The sequence below is a fragment of the Hippocampus guttulatus genome, chromosome 15, assembly GCF_054856545.1.
Source record: "Hippocampus guttulatus isolate MCC_2025c chromosome 15, RoL_Hgut_1.0, whole genome shotgun sequence".
NCBI classification, from domain to species: Eukaryota; Metazoa; Chordata; class Actinopteri; order Syngnathiformes; family Syngnathidae; genus Hippocampus; species Hippocampus guttulatus.
Genome location: NC_141275.1, coordinates 12,976,865 through 12,993,626, shown reverse-complemented (window position 1 = coordinate 12,993,626; position 16,762 = coordinate 12,976,865). Strand labels below are relative to the sequence as shown.

General features: G+C 43.8%; 2 protein-coding genes across 3 annotated transcripts in view; one reads left to right on the top strand and one right to left on the bottom strand.

Moving 5' to 3' along the window:
* The window catches only part of zbtb16a (zinc finger and BTB domain containing 16a), a 97,693-nt gene extending 87,319 nt beyond the window's left edge, over positions 1–10,374 (top strand). Inside the window, exons 6-8 of one of the 2 annotated variants that reach the window (XR_015103078.1) lie at positions 1,980–2,150; positions 4,177–4,806; positions 4,959–10,374. Coding sequence is in view for 1 of the 2 variants with exons in the window: in XM_086131198.1 (XP_085987324.1) it covers positions 1,980–2,150; positions 4,177–4,406 (401 nt within the window). In the remaining variant the exon portion in view is untranslated. Of the gene's footprint in view, positions 1–1,979; positions 2,151–4,176 lie in introns of both variants that reach the window. The other variant, XM_086131198.1, reaches the window with a different exon arrangement.
* Positions 10,375–13,037: 2,663 nt separating this feature from the next.
* htr3a (5-hydroxytryptamine (serotonin) receptor 3A) lies at positions 13,038–16,159 on the bottom strand. The gene is made up of 9 exons (XM_086131051.1): positions 16,039–16,159; positions 15,573–15,736; positions 15,395–15,439; positions 15,180–15,289; positions 14,914–15,083; positions 14,365–14,525; positions 13,842–14,052; positions 13,537–13,776; positions 13,038–13,339 (listed from the first exon to the last, which is right to left on the bottom strand). Exons 1-9 carry the CDS (start codon positions 16,109–16,111, stop codon positions 13,038–13,040), a joined length of 1,476 nt encoding a protein of 491 aa, XP_085987177.1. The 5' UTR covers positions 16,112–16,159.
* Between the last annotated feature and the right edge of the window lie 603 nt (positions 16,160–16,762).

Below are 16,762 nucleotides of genomic sequence, written 5' to 3'. Positions count from 1 at the left end.
ATCCCATGAACGTGAACATTTTCAAAAGGACAAAAATGGACAGACGTGTTTTTCCACCGGACAGCGACGATGCTCTAAATTCCAAATCGACAGCCTTTGAACGAAGCATCAGCTCTCAGGAGCATTCTCTCCCGTGATTATAATCATAACCTCCTGGCCTTGCGTTTTTGCGCTTGATGGGAATTTCTATCCGGTATCTTCATGAAAGAATAGCGGAATTGGGTGTAAACAAAGCGTTGAGCGTCACTGTCTGGCGTATTAGCATCCCGCTCACTTGCTGCCATCAGACGGCCTAATTAAAGGCGGCTGAATGCCAGGCGCATTGTTATTCTGCCGGCGTGGCGCGCGACCACCGGGCTCGCTGATGGATGGCCATCTCCTCCGTGGCCGCCTCGGCCCTTCGGCGTACAGCAGGAGGCGCTGATAACTTCATGCGGACAAATAAGGAGTGTCACATTTATTGATCCTCAACATACACCGACGCGCGCCCCCCCCCCCCCCCACACACACACACACACACACTACATCTCTCACGCGCCCGCCACATTACAGGCAAGCTCGGTCCTTTGAACGCGTTGTCTCCCGTGACAAGTGCGGCGGGGCCCGAATGTGATCGGCATTTAAAGTGCTTCTTTCATGCGCCTGTCGACGCGCAACAGCATGCCGTCTGCGTACAATAAGGACTTAAATAAAGAAACACGCGGGGGCTGCGTCGAGATTGTCTCTTAGCGCCGGGCATAACGAGAAATGCAATTTATTCGGCGGCACGTCACCGCTCGGACAGGCAGATAATGAAGGGGGGAGGGGGTGGGGGGGGGGGGGGGGGGGTCAGCGATGGCGGCTTGAACTCGCAGCACCGGAGCGAAACGCATTCATAAATAGCCGCATTACTTGACTGGAGAATTGGATCTGAAAAGTCTACACACCCCTGTTCAAATGTCATGTTTTTGTGCTCTAGAAGTAAATTAGACCAAGATCATTAATTGTATGACTTTTTTCGACATTGTGACTCTTTATATAAATATAATATAAATCAACAATTCTTGTCGAGAGGAGAAGTAAAAATAAACCACGGAGATGATGTGGTTGCACAAGTGTGCACACCCTCTTATAAACGTGGCTGTGTTCAGACTTAACCGGTCAGTCACATTCAAATTCATGTTAAACTGGACTTAGGACACCCCAGCCACCGTTCAAAAGGCCTCTGATTAATCCCAATTAAAGTTCAGATGGTCTAGTAGGCTTTTCCTGACTTTTTGGCTTTCTATCAAAAGCCTGAAGGTTTTGTAACACTGACTGCTATTTTAAACTGTTTATTATTCCTCGATCAAGGCTCCAATTTCCAGCTGATGGAAAAACAGCCCCAAAACATGGGTGCTGCCACCACGATTTTTCGCGGTCGGGATGTTGTTCATTGTGGTGATGAGCACTGTTGCATTTTCACCAAACGTAACTTTTGGAATTAAGGTGACCCACCTCGGTTTCTTCGGACCATCACCAACTCTCCCACATGCATTTTGGAGATTTCTAATGTGTTTTTCTAAACTGTAGTTGAGCATCTTCCATCTATACAATTAGTCTCTAAAGCAAATCATACCACGATGGAACTCACTATGTGTATTTCAGTACATTTTCCCGCTTGATTAATGAGAACACAAACAATGCATCATTGAGTGGAGATGGCAGAAAAAACAAGAAATTATATCGTGGCCGTTTTCCAATTAAGTGTGTTTGTTTGTCAATTGAAATAGCTGTAATGTGATTGTTGTTGGAATAATGATTATGGCAACATGCGAAAGCTGCCCAGCTTTAATGGAATGCCTTTAGCGTGTTTTTAAAATGGTTCAAAATGTTGCTTGGTAGTACCAAATGTTCTTCCCTGCCATGGGCATAGCCTCGTTGTTGCGTCGCAGTTGTCATAATATTGAATGAGGAATTACTGACCGAGGAAGTAATTTGCCCACCTTGCCACATTGCAGCCGGGGACCACCCGTACGAGTGCGAGTTCTGCGGGAGCTGCTTCCGCGACGAGAGCACGCTGAAGGGCCACAAGCGCATCCACACGGGGGAGAAGCCCTACGAATGTAACGGCTGCGGCAAGAAGTTCAGCCTCAAGCACCAGCTGGAGACCCACTACCGCGTGCACACAGGTAAACACTTGCGAGTGGTGTCATCACTTGTGTTATTTATGTTTATGATACGTAAAGGAAACAAAATGGCACTCACTGGAACTTGCAGTTGTTATGCTAACAAATAGCAAGATGGCAACTTGAGTCGCCAAAATGCTATGTCCAATTGATGATGATTTTACTTCTTGACCTGTATTCAGGTGAATGAAAATCGAGTCCTTCCATTGCAGTCGGTGTCCTAACACGTCACAAGATATCAACGTGAAGCTAACGTACAAGCTAACGGCCGTTGATCGGTTTATAAAAATTTTTCCTGTATTTGGGTACTATTTCAAATGACGTTTGATGAAATTCTAACATGCTAGCAGATGTTATGCTAACATTTAGCAAGATAGCATCCCCAGTCGCGAAAACATTCAATTCACTGGGATTTTACTTCCTGACCTGTTTTAGAATATTATTTCAAATGAAAATTGATCAAATACTTGCGTGGTAGCAGTTAGTGCACTAACACACAGCATGATAAGTTGACGCCGGTTGAAAGGTTTCCACTATTTCTCATGGCAATCGATAAAATGCTAGCAGTTAGCGTGCGACGTTGCATGCCAAGGGCTGTTTCTAATACTTCTTACTTTATTTAGACACATTTTCCCCACAAAACCACTCTACATTTGATAAATGGTCCATTTGTAGTACTGTTGCTAACCAAAATAGCAGCACCTCGCAAAGCACATGAACAATCTCTCGTAGGATATAATATTATGGAAAAAATGTATGAGGTATACTCTGACGCGGCCACGCCACAACCTTGTGTTTGGCCGGAATACTATTTTTCGTTTTGAATTGTTTTCATCCAGCTCTTGCATTTGGATGTCATTAGACGGCGCATGTGTCCCTAATGTTTAGTGGAAATGAGCTTTTCCGGTAATGCATGCATTGTCACACATAGTGGCACGACACACACTCGCACGCGCTCTCTTTCTTTCTCTCTCTCTCACACACACACACACACAGCAGATGCATATCTTTGTTGCCGCGCTACAGTAAATGAATGTCTCCAAAGACTGCCTATTGATCGCGGTATATTTAGAGCCCCATAAAGATGTTGACACAGTGATAAGCTAGCATCCGCCAAGAAAGGGAGCTCGGCTAAGACGGATCGGGAATCCCACAGGGACACTTGTGCTTCCTCGTCGTCGTTTCCTTGCGGTTTGCACACACACTTTTTCAAATGCCATGACGTAGCAAGTGGCTTTATCGAAGCTGCTCTTGCAGACCGGCCCCCCCAGGCTTTCGCTCGCCGACCCCGGATTGAGAACCCCTGCTCTATTTCACACACACGGCAGACGCGGCCATCTCCCTTTCAAGAAGGCCGCTCTTAAGCCACGCTATCAAGGCAGCCTGTCCAATAATTGGCTCCCATCTCCACACACACATCCGACTTCTTTTTTGTGAGGGGCAAGTAAGCTTTTTTTGGGGGGGGTTCAATGCCAGATAACGAGAGCAAGCGACAAGCTCACCGTCAAAGGCCACCTCACATAAAAGGCCGCCGCTTGATGAATCATCGACAACTGGCTAAGACCCTTCCACCCACGGCCCCACTCCCCCTCCCCTCCGCACACGCCGATGCCGGATCAATACCGCCGGGGGGAAAAAGGGGGGGGGGGGGGGGGGGGAATTTGCAATTCATTATTAGCCGCTTATGTGAGGCCACCTTGTTTACAGTGCGATTATCGATATCGGCGTCCGTCGGGCCTGCCGTTGTGTGGTGACGCTGATTGGCTTTCTCGCCATGGCCAAGGTCACGCAGGAGGTTGCGGGCGACGTCTGGGAGACGGCGACAGCACCCCCCCCCCTCAAATGCCAGTGGCGAAAGGTCGCCATTTACATGTCTTAAATTGAATCGTCCCCTCGACGTCGCTCGCATCAGCGTCGCTAGCGCAGTTAGCATCGTTAGCACGTTCGCGTACGTCTCCTTTTTGCTTTCCTAGCCCAATTTCTTGACACGCTCAATCGTGTCACTGACCATTGCCTTCCAACCCCTCAGGTGAGAAGCCATTTGAGTGCAAGCTGTGCCACCAACGATCCAGGGACTACTCGGCCATGATCAAGCACCTGCGCACCCACAACGGCGCCTCGCCCTACCAATGCACCATCTGCCTGGAGTACTGCCCCAGCCTGTCGGCCATGCAAAAGCACATGAAGGGCCACAAGCCCGAAGACGTCCCTCCAGACTGGCGCATCGAGAAGACCTACCTGTACCTCTGCTACGTCTGAGAGCACGGGAGGTATCGGGGAAGGGGAAAGGGGCGGGGATACGGAGAATGTAGTTAAGGCGTTAGGTGAGGATGCGGCAGAGGGTCGCCGATGCAAAAGGGGAGCGATGAAAGACTGAGGGGAGTGTCTTGCGTTCTCTTCTTGTCTTGCAAAAGAAGGGTCCTCCTGGAAAGACTCGCAGAGACGCAAAGTTTCCGCGGTTTGTTCGGAATCACCGGGTCACTCCCGCACACGTGCATTGTGTTACTGTGTTGTTGTTGTCCTTTTTTTTTTGGTTTGTTTTTCGTTTCGTTTCAGGTCGCCTCGTGATGCAAACACGAGCTGCAGGGAAAGCGTTGCTGCTACAAGCGTTGACGGATTCTCAAGGGCTATCAGACAGCTCAAATCTGAAATTGATTTTGTAAGGCCCATTCGGCGAGAGTTTTTCTAGTTCTGGTCATCAATTCTGAAAGCTCCTCAACCCCAAACAAATCTCGATCATGTGAAGACGATGCGAATGTGATTTAAGTCGAGTGGGAAAAGGAGCTAAACACTTCTTTGTGTTTCTGGTAGTTGCTGTTGCAACCGATTGGAGACCTCTGCCAAGGCCAGGCCTTCTCCCAAGAAGATCGCTACCAAATTGCGTACTTGACAGATAAGCCACCTCACTGGTTCCCGAAGAACCGGAGGAAAATGTTTCCCATCTCACAGTGTTTGTACTACTGGCAGAAAAACACACCAAAACAAAATGGCTTCTTTGGCCCGTGCCCCACAACGGCACCAAGTTTTGAGGTTATACGTTAAGATTTTTTGTGTGTGTGTCATCACGCTAACGCTTTGATACGCACCCTCATTTTTTTGTAGATCCATAAAAAGATTCTTTGATTTATCCACTTAGAGATTGGTAGAAATCTGTTCATTAGTGTTCTTCATTAGCATGCTAACAAAACTCCTTGGTGGAGTTAGCAAGAATGGCACTTAGGCGAGGGCAGGCTTCTGCCTTGGCCGAACATTTTCTGGATTTTGGTGATCCGCTGAGAAATTGATGCAAATTACGAAAAGTGCCCATTCAAAACCAAAATTCCTGGATCGGCGCCTTTTACCGGAGCAATTTGTACACTTTTCTAAGTATCTGCATCTTACATCTGAAATTTTGTCGTTGAGATTCGTGAATTTTCCCCGTGAGGAAATTCCCAAAAAACGTCCTCATGAGAATCCTCGCATCCGCACCGAAATTGGACGACTCCTTCCTCGACCCTCGCTCTACCAAATTCCGTCCCATGAACGAAATGAAATGCTAACCAAGCAAAACTGGATCAAATACTTGAATGTCGACGAATCGATTCCCGCAGTTTTTTTGTTTTGTTTGTTTTGTTTTGTTTTGCGATACTTCCGGATAGCCCCTGAGAATCGCCAGTCGAGCCGGTCGGAATATGCAGTAAATGATGAAATGGAAGTGCGAAAAACAAAGGATGAACCTGAATGGTGGGTTTGGAGGGAGGGGCTTGGTTTGGGGGGGGGGGGGGGGGCTATAGTGCTGCTTTTATTTTTTTTATTTTTTTGTGTGTCAGCGTCCTCTCATTGGTCTTCCTGATCCGGGGGTGTCCAAAGGCTGACTTATATTTTCTTACGCTCCGCATGATCATCATCTATCAATGTATCACCGCAACTACGACAACAGTCTTTGTTTGATATCAGTCAAGCTTTATATTCACATTAATCACAGCAATACACCGCCGCCATTCGCGTATTATCTCATTCATCTCACACTAACCACAAAAGAAAGAAAGAAAGAAAAAGATGGTCTTGGGAAAGAGAAATGGCGCCTCTCGAAGGAGTGAATGTCGGAAATGTGGGGAACGCCGCCCGAACGACCGACTGGCGCTCTCTCAACACGTGAATGTGAAAAGACTTGCACGCCAAGGCGGGGGAATTTCGGACCCCATAAATGCCGACCGCCTGGCAATGAACGAGCATCACTGTTATCCAAGGAAGAGGAAGCGGGAAGCGTGGATTGGACTGCTTGAGTGATTGACAGAAAAGGCACGGCCAATGGGGCGACGGATAAATGGACTCTTTCCCTGTGGTTCCATCTCCTCGTTTTTACGTCATACTTGAATTACCTCATTTTGTGACCTCATGTTCCCCACCCCCCCCCCCATGTTTTGTTAGCGTCACGAGTCGGAAAAATGCGTTGCACAGCGTGATGAAGCAGTGTGGGTGTGCGGGTGTGGGTGTGCGCGCGTGGGTGTAGACACACGCTTCGAAAGTACCGCCGCAGCGATGAAATTTATTTTGTCTGCGCGTGTTACCAAACTTGGTATTATTGATATTAACCACGCTTGTTAAAGAGTCCGCAGGTTTGGTCTTTTTTGTTGTTGTTTTTGTTTCATGTGTTGTTTGTTATCAAAAGCTACCTCTAAGTTCATGTTTTGGCAAAAGCACATTTTTTTATTTTTTATTTTTTTGTCTACTTCTTTCATCATTGCTACTTCATCTCACGCTTGTGTTTTGTTTTTGTTTTTTTGTTTTGCTCCTCAAATTTGAGTTGGATTCACTGTATCTCCTCAAGTAGTGGCCTGTTCTCAAGCAATGTGGGGTGATTTTTTTTCGTTCCCCAAAAGTCCGGGTTTTTAAACCCAAAAAAATAATATAAGCATTTTTTTTTACCCAGTTCCCAGTTTTGTGCATTTTTTTTCATCACACCTTCTCGCCACTTATTTGTTTTTAAGTTACCCAATTCCCTGCATAGTCACATTTTCAATCGACTGGCTCTTATTTTTTTTTCCTGATCCATATTTACTCATGCTTTTTTATTTACTTCTTCATGTTTTCAATCTGATATGAACTCCAAAATCTACTTTGTGTACATTTTTTCCCTCATCTTCCACTTATTGGAGGCTTTTTTTAGTTTTTAATTGACCTGATTCTTAGCTCATTTGTATATTTTTGTTTGTTCCCCCCCACCCCCCATGGAAATTACTGTATAAGGTAGCGGCAACTATTTGCAGGTTTTCACAGTCAGACTCAGTCCGTACAACTCGTGAATATCTGCAGTTAAGTAACCAAATGCTCCGCCACCCCACTGCCCCGGGGGCCACTACATGAGGAAATACAGTCATTTGAAAGCAAAAATCTTTGGAAAACAGTCAGAAAGAAAATTATAATAATAAGCATGGTAAAGGGTTGATGGGATGGAGGAACGTAGCCCAAGTGGACATTTTGGAATGAGGAAGAAAAAAATGGGGGAAAAAAGAAACCATTTTGAAGCCTTAAGTGATGCGCAGAAGGAGGAGGAAGATAAAAAGAAAGCACTATTGCTTCCCGGGTTCAAAAACGAACGTACACTTGAACATATGTGAATAGACTTGTAGTTTTGTAATGTGAACGGTGGATCAAAAGGTGCTGCAGGTCTTTGGGGGGGATTTTTTTTTATTTTTTTTTTGCAGCGTGCGATGGACAATTGGACGATTAGTAATCATCATGGAAAAAAAATGTCCAAAAAAAGAATTCCTGAATGAGAGCCAATGGAGGCAATTTGATATTGAAAAAAAATTGTGATATTTTTGTATTGCGTGTCAGTCCTGTTTTTTGTTTTTGTTTTTGTTTTTTTTTTGTGGAGAGTTTGAGCAGGGCACACATTTGTCTTTTTTTTTTTGTCTCCTGGGTGTAATTTTTGCCTTGCTCCTCTTTGATATTGTGCGAACATATTGTCATAATAATGATAATAATAATAATAAGTGTTGCTTTCTGGATGTCAATTGCATTGTAGGTGAAGGACTAAAAATCTTACCGCCAACTTTTTTTTGTATGTGAAAAAAATAAGGTGTGCGTCACTCACCATCCAGTCAATCAAACTTGACCATGAGCGTGTTATTATTATTATTATTTGTTTTTGTACTTGAAAAGAGTCAAACAGAAGGGATGGCACGTCCCGTAACACTGTGAGCCGAGCGGTTCGGGGATTTTTTTTTTTTTTTTTTTTTAACCATACCGCCACCTGCAAATGACAGCAAAACAATCTCATAGATCTAATGTTACCCACAATGCAACACTTCCCCGTCAAGTCAATTACGTCGTCGTCCTCTGAATGTTTTCTACTTTTTCTGTGCGCGTGACCGAGTGTGTAGCTTTGCGTGTGTGTGCGTACTATAGTGGAAAAATGCACTAAATCAGATACAAAATGTTTATTCTATGCCACTGTTTTTTTGTTGGTTTTTTTTCATTCTATGTTGCAAAAAGATATAACTCTATAGACACGTTGACATCGATATCGTTCTTCCCTCAGTGTTCCTCTCCGATGTTTTTTCCCGTACTCTTTGTGTGCCTAAAGAGAAATTGTTGGGGGAAAAAAGCGTGTTGTTTCTGTATTTTCAGATGAAATTTTTTGCAAAAAAATGGAAAAAAATTGTCTGCCAGCAGCCATGGGATGTCATGAAACATTTTTTTTAACATTCAGAATTAGAGGGCTGCTATTGATTTAATAGCTTTTGATTATGTTGTTTTGTTTTGTTTTTTGGTCAGGAACAGGTATGCTGACACTTGAGGAAAATTCAGCAAAAAAAAAAGCCACATTTATTTATGGCCTGTTGACACCATTTTTTTTAAAATGCCCTGAATGCAATTATTATCGACAGTGGTGCATTGAGATACAAGTCGTGTCCCCAACCAATGATGACTTTACTATATGTTTTAAAAGTAAAATAATATTGAATGTTATTTTTCTTGATAAGAAAAGGCATTTAAAAATTGTCCGTTTTTTTTTAGGGGGGGGAGAAGAGATGAATTGCAATTCCATTCATTTGAATGGCGAACGCTTAATTAATATACTTGTGTTTTGAGTGACTTAAACTTGTATCTCAAGGCACCAATTTTGATTTAGTTGGGGTTTTTTTGTTTTGTTTTGTTTTGTTTGTTTTTACATGATGCATTCAGGGCACGTGGGTAAAAAAAAAAAGGTCTTCATGGCATCCCTGGAGCGGGCACTTGTACATGTGTGTGTGTTTTTGATGTGGTGTTTTTCTCGCCATTTCACACTCATGTGCCATCGAGGTTTCCACAAACATTTAAAAGAAAATTGAAAAAAAATGTCATTTACAAAGAAAAGAAAGCACCAAGTTATTTTTTTATATTAGCACTGAGGACCAACAACTTTGCGCCGTTCGGACCAAGCATAACAAAGTTTCTTTCGTTCTTTTTTTTTTTTTTTTCATTAAAAGTTTTTTTTGTGCTGCTTTTCTCCTCCTCCGTTTTGGTGGCAGCACAAGTGCCAGTGCAGAAGTCGCTCTCTATTATTACAAAATTTCAAGACGATAGTGTTTCTTTTTTATTATTGTTATGATAATGATGATGATGATGGTGATGATTTGAATTGTTAGTTTTTGTCTACCTCAGCACCTAAACTTAGCCTAATCTTAGAAGGTGCCCAATTATTATTTTTAATTGCTTTTTTTTTCCATTTTTGTTCTTACGTTATTGTAATTTTTGTTCTTATCATTGAAATTTGCATTAGAGCTTTGCAAAAAAAAAAAAAATTGAAAAAGGTCCTTTGTCTTTTCCAGCGACAATGTGTGATATATTTTTTTTCTTTTTCACGACACAACCCCCCTCTGTGGCAATGTTTTCAGATGTCTTGCCACTGTCTGTTAATAGAGAGGTGATCTTTTTTTTGGGGTTTATTTCATGTAGAATCAGACACATCTCTTTGTAACATTTCAGTGTTCTCTGATGGAGTGTGAAAAAAAAGAAATAAAAAAAGATTTAATGCTGCAGGTCCTTCCATGTTGTCACTAAAGTCGTCAATGTTGTGCCTTTTTGATCGTGGAAAAAATATTACAAGTTTTTTTTGTTTGTTTGTTTTGGGGTTTTACTTCCTACTAAACAGTATATTGTCTTTTTGTAGTGGATTGATTTTGTTTGTTTTATTATTATTTATGGGTTTCATTATAAAAAATCGATTGTACACACAGGAAATAAACAATGGACTTTATGTCAGTTGTTCTCGGACTCTCACTGGCTTTGTTTCCTTGATTTTACAACAACCGTTATTTTGAAATATGCCAACACTCATTCCATGGATCACGATCACAGTCGTAAAATATTTTTTTTATTATTATTATTACAAACTGCCCTGCCATTGGCTGGCAACTGATTCAGGGTGTCCCCCGCCTACTGCCCGAAGACGGCTGGGATAGGCTCCAGCACCCCCCGCGACCCTAGTGAGGATCAAGCGGTTTGGAAAATGGATGGATGGATTATTACAAACTCGGGTGTATTTTGTTGAGAACAACAGGAGGGATAAAAGATGTCTTTTTTTTTAGAATAAAAAAAAATAAATTATTAGTGTGATCAGTGTCTTCAGACCAACAATTATGCTTAGATTATTATTTCTAGCAGTCTGGAATTCATCAATAAGAGTAAATTGGGCACATTTGTTGTTTTCAGAAATGTTTATCAAACTGGTAGACCTTGGCATTAATCGGTGTCCAAGAAGTAGCTCTCAATTTCACAAAAGGTTGGTGCCCCCTTAGTTCGAGTCTTTAAATCTCCCTTGTCAAAATCTATCGAACTGCACGGCCCCGCTGGTCTATTCGTCTTTTGTCAAAGAGTAACATCTTGAGTGTGCTTAGCAAGTTGTCAGTAAGTATTACAAAGTGCCCGCCGACTGACTGAAATCAAAGCGCCCGCTTATCGTGTGCCTGGCTTGTCATGTTGTTTTCGTTTGAGGTCGTTTTGAAATGAAGTGCGGCAAAAGTTGCTCGTAAAATGTCTTCACTGGTCATACTTTGATGTCATTGTAGCTGATGAGGAAGGAAGGACCAAAGGGGCCACTGGAGTCTGCGTCATTCAACGTCTTGATGTCTGTCAGCCATCACCAGCCTTCAGTCTGGACCTTTGACCCCCGCATTCTTCGGGTTGACATCACCGGTAAATGTTCCGTTTGTTTATTTTACCAAACGTTTCCCTGGAATAATTTGTTCCAATTATTTTTTTTAAAGCGACGTGCATCTTTTTTGCTATTTAAAATACTCCCCATGTGTATTAGTAACAAATTCGGCGTGCTTTTGTCAAATTACCGCCAAGGATTCAAAATGGTAGTGCACTTAACTCAACTTCTTGTCACGCTAAGCTAGCCTATTTTAGGGGCCGGCTATGTTTCGTGCACAAGTGACTTTGTTCACCACCTCATACACTGCTGGGTGGGTGAGTCTGGGGTTTGTTACCATGACAACTGAAGGCGGAGCCTGAGTCTTGCAGCTCGAGTCACTTCTACTTGCAGGTGCACAGCCCAAAGGGTCACAGAAGACAAAAGCGCCAAATACTCATAATGACTATAAAAGTACAGTGGCGCTTTGATTTACGAGTTTAATTTATTTTATGACCAAGCTCGTAACTCAGTGTACTTATCAATGAAATCAATGTTCGCCGTTGAAATCAATTAATTATTCTCTCTCACTTCCATTTTTTGTCGAGGTGTTATGTTTTTAACAAACAAAATTGGCACTCCTAAAAACAAAACAATGTCCATTAATAAATCGGTTTTATACGAAGTAATTACCGTACTTGGGAACAAGGGAGAAGTCACACGAACAGCTGTGCGCCTCTAAGCGAGTGAGTTGAAACGGATTCGTTTCTTCGTGAACACAAATATGAATGTGTCCTATCCTGTGCTGATGACATAATTTAAGTGTGCAGTCATGTCTCTTAGGTTTGTGTGCATTTTCATGTGGAAATAACACGTGCCATGTTGTCACATGTGTAATGACTGCAGAGTGAAATGAATTTAATTCATTTAAAAGTCATTTAGACAAAATAATTTCCAGCATTCTGAAATCCATGCGTTCCAAGATCCGGAATCCAGTCAGCCCGGTCTCTCGTTCGCTTTTGAAGAGCTTCGATGTAGTAGTGCACAGCGCCTCTCTCTGGCTGGATGTTAGAACTACAGCATTTTCAGCATTTGCATGATAAGAGCATTGAATTCATCACACAGTAATGAATTCAATTTAGACATAATAAGGATGTATGCTGGAACATAGATCTCGATTTTATGACATGGTTAAATGCATACAGCGTAAAATCACATCATCAAATACAGCATAAGTTATGTATTACTGTTATATTTTGTGTTATTATAGTTTGAGCAGTAGCGAAACAAATCCACAAATTATAATTGTGAATATATAGTGCACTGTGGATATCATATCACATATTTGCAATGACATGGTTTAGCAAAGGCATGTTATTAACTGTGTAAAATGGATTGTTTTTTTCCCCCCATTTTTCCAACGCTTCAAATTGAGCCCGGAACACTGCTGTAGCTAAAAAAAAAAAGTTATTTTTTCTGTTACTGTCGCTGTTCTCCTTTATAATCTCCTATGGAGCAACTCATAACAATCGGTATATTGTGAAAACTATGAGGCCTTATCTCTGTGTACATCCCAACAATGGACGAAAGCATGGCACAACCTTCATGGGACTCGCTAAATCGGAAATACGCTTCAGCTTTATTTTGGGTCAACCCATTTGGCTGAACAAAGGTACTAATCACGTGGACTCACGATCCGTTGGGTTACCGTGCAAGTGTTTTCAAACTTCAACAACCTGCTGTGTAATTCTCCGCTTCCCACAGAGCTACCAAAATGGCGTCCGGCCTCAGGCCACCTGCCACACGGACCACAGCGTGCCCAGCGTAATGCTGTAGGCCACCACGGCCACCAAGTAGACCCTGAAGAGCAGCGCGTCCAGAACGTAGCCCACCTGCAGCCACTCCTTGGCCACCTCGTTGCAGCGGTCCCGCTTCTCCAGGAAGTTGCGTATCGCCGTCACCTCCTGCAGGATGTTGCTCACGACGGGTGGCGACGGGTCCCTCGGCGGGGGCAGGCCCCGTCCCAGCAGGGTGGCCTCCCTTTCGTGCTGCCGGCCGATCTCACAGGTGTGATGGAGCGTACATTGGACTGAGGAGGATGAAGACAGAAGGATAGAAAGTGTAACTGCTACTTCACTGAAGCCGCGCGCTTCCCTGTCAACAAATGCAGCGCGGCTCAGTTGCTAGCTAGCGGATCTCTTTGCTAGTGCTAACTAAGGTACGTACCAAACCAGGATTTTATTCATTTTTTTGCGTATCGAGCAACGCGAATCCCCAAAAGCTCACCAGTCCCATAGTTGTTGTCGTCCTTGTAGTCAGCCATATCTGAGGTCTGCGAGGAGAGTCTGGAGCACAACCGGTGCTTCTTGTGGATGCAGAAGAGGGCCGGCGCTCTCTCCAGAATCAGGTACCTCAGCCAGTGAGGTACAGGCGGCTGCAGGTCCTGCTTGTGGACCAGACGCACGATCAACACCGTTTCCGTCAGGCTGATCACCAACAAGGCCATGCAAACTACGAAATATACGCCTGCGGCAAAGGGGAGACGAGGTCAGCTCAGTGAAACAGACAAAATGGGCCTTCCCTATAGTCACCGATAAGTGGCGTTCCAATGGCGGTGGCGGGCAGAGTGTCGGACACAATGATGAGGAAGACGGAGTATCCCAGCAGCAAAGTGATCTTGAAAGAAACTCTCTCGCCGCTGTCGGGTGGTAGATAGAAGCCCACGATGTCCATCACCATGAGGAAGATACTGGGCAGCAACAAGTTGACCGTGTAGAAAAGCGGCCGCCGACGGATAACCACCTGTTGACATTTTTGGAAGGTATTTATTTCAATAAGCACCTCTGTTCTAGTTCCACTGTTTTTGTGTGTATACACCAGACCGCGAGGGTAATCCAAACTACGGCCCGGGGGCCATTTTGTAGCCCGCCGTTTTTTGAAGCAGCAATGGCCTAAATTAAAATTAACACTTGACACGGCCCGCAACACCCTAAACTACTTCTACGAATAATAATGCATCTGTTTTCTATACGGCGATTCCGGAGATGCTAAGAATCTATTTAGTAATAAAGCGTATCTTAATAGTGAATGAATATTCTGAAGAGATACACCCACATGGAACTTCATCTCGGCATAGTAGTCGTCGTCGTCCACGCTGAAGATTTTGTAGTTGGACAGAATATGAAGCAGCTCCCACTCTCCTTGGTTCATGAAGACGCTCTTGTCCTCCCTCAGCTCCTCGGGACTGCGCATCAACGTGATGTTGATGTCATCAACTGCCGATCGAACGCAATGTCAGGAGCAGCGTGAGACCGCCATGGCAACGACTTGCCCCTTCAGTGAGGCCTCGGCTTTCTGAGCACACATCCCAGCAGGGGCGGATGCAACGTGAAGCTCCGTTTCGGGAATGCTGTGATACCTGGGAGTTTTCAATTTGGGTTGTTTGGCAAATGGGAGTTTATGGCGGGTCGCGGTGCTGTATCAGCACGCGCCCGACATGGGGCTTTGGAATTACAGCTCGTCAGAAGTTCACAGTCAAGCAAGACTTTTAATGTCATGTTTCCTTTGACTGCCCAAGTAGTACAACCCCCCCCAAAAAATAATAAAAAATAAAAATGACCAAAATGCTTCAACAAATGACACAATTGAAGTGAGCGGTCGTACTTGTATGGAGCCAGCTCTGGAAGGTCAGGCTGCATTTCTGGACATCGAATGGGAAATTGTAGATGTTGAGCGTGCAGGCGGTGACCACTTGGATTGGTTTGTAGTTGCGCACCAGTCCGTCGTGGGTCACATAGACGTACGGTATGTCAGGAGACTTCCCCACGTCAACGCTTGTTTTGACAGAAGATGCCCCCACCCCCCCCAAAAAAGTCAACATTTTGGCTGGCATTTGCAAAAAAGATGACAAACACTTTCATCAGCCTTACAACTCATTGATGAGGATATCCGGCACCCAAACGTTGGCAGTCGGTAGAGAAATTTGTTTGACCTCGTCAAAGTCTTCAGGATTCCAGACCAGGAATTCATCCGTCCATGACTTGAAGGTTCAAGCACGGGAGAAGTTTAATGGAACCACTGCATAACATCCAATAGCAGTTATAGCACTGACAAATAGATCCGACTTTGCATATTATGCGTTTACCTGTCTGTACCACACATACGTTGTCAAGACCTGGTTCTTCTCATCCTGTTGAATTGTAAAAGAAAACGACAAAAATGTTGACATGAATTCCTTTTTCCATGAATCGGGTATTCAATTTAACAATTGGAGCATCTGGTCATATTCAAAAGCATTTTGTGACGGTACCGGGCATCCTCACCACATTGAGGATGGAGTAAACCATCAGGTCGATGGCCACCAGGGTGGAGGTCCGCCAGTCTTTCACGGGTCGCACCCCTTTCTTGTAGCCCGCACTCAAAAACTCGGAGAGTCGTACCAATGTGGCGTTGGCAAAACGGCCTGTGCTGCTGCCCAGTTTCCTCACTGAATTTTTTTTTTTTTGTAAATAACCATCGTATTATGACAGGAACACTCCTTTAGGATGACTTCAGTAGACGGTTATTCAGACAACTCAAATCATTGCGACTTCGCTGATGATTATCATCTTAACTCATTCACTCCCAAAGACGTTTTTAAACGTCTTTTCAGACTTGGTCCAGAATTGGCTGGTACTGAATGAGTTAAGTGGTTTCATTGGATACCAATTTTTGTTATGAATTGTATTGAATCGCTCACCAACAATGTAAACAAACGGGTATGAGAACTTCAAAAAATATATTCTGTACCTGTGCAGGTTCTGGCTGTCCCCTGAATAACAACCAAGAGGACCAGCGTCGTCCAGGCTGACGTTGGTCTCATTGTGACCGTTCACCTTCTTCTTCTCGTCCTGCTGCGCAAACCTCGTTAGCGTCGCCCGACAAGCGAGAGTGAAGCCGAACCTCGGCGAGAGGCCACTCCTACGCAGAACACTGACACGGTGAGCAAAAGCAAAGCTGAAAAGGGGGCAAGGGTGTGTGTGTGTGTGTGTGTGTGTGTGTGTGACCAGATTGTGTGTCAAGACAATAATTGAGTTATGGTGCTTTCTCGGTTGCATGGTATCGAATCCAAAATGTTAACCAGATAATCATTAATGTGCCGCCTGCACGGTGCCGCGAAACGACCATTGCCCAAAAATGTGTAAGCTTCTGTTATATGATTAATTATTATCATTTTATGTTTGAGCATCATATTATTTCATGTTAAGAATACTTCAATTATATTCTGTTCTTTAATAATTGTTTAGACCTGTCTTTATGTTGATAGGTTCTGATTGGCTGTTGAAGTGAGAGAAGCAGGAAGTGATTTTAGTTACGAGGAGAGTTGCGTTCTCGAACGTACTGCGGTGCAGACGTCTTTCCCCCCCCCCCTTTTAATAAAACGTCATTTAAATGATTCCATCTCTCCTTTTGCCATTCGTAATGTCAAGCTATCCACTAAAAACAACGAACCCCTCAACTTACAAATGTATTC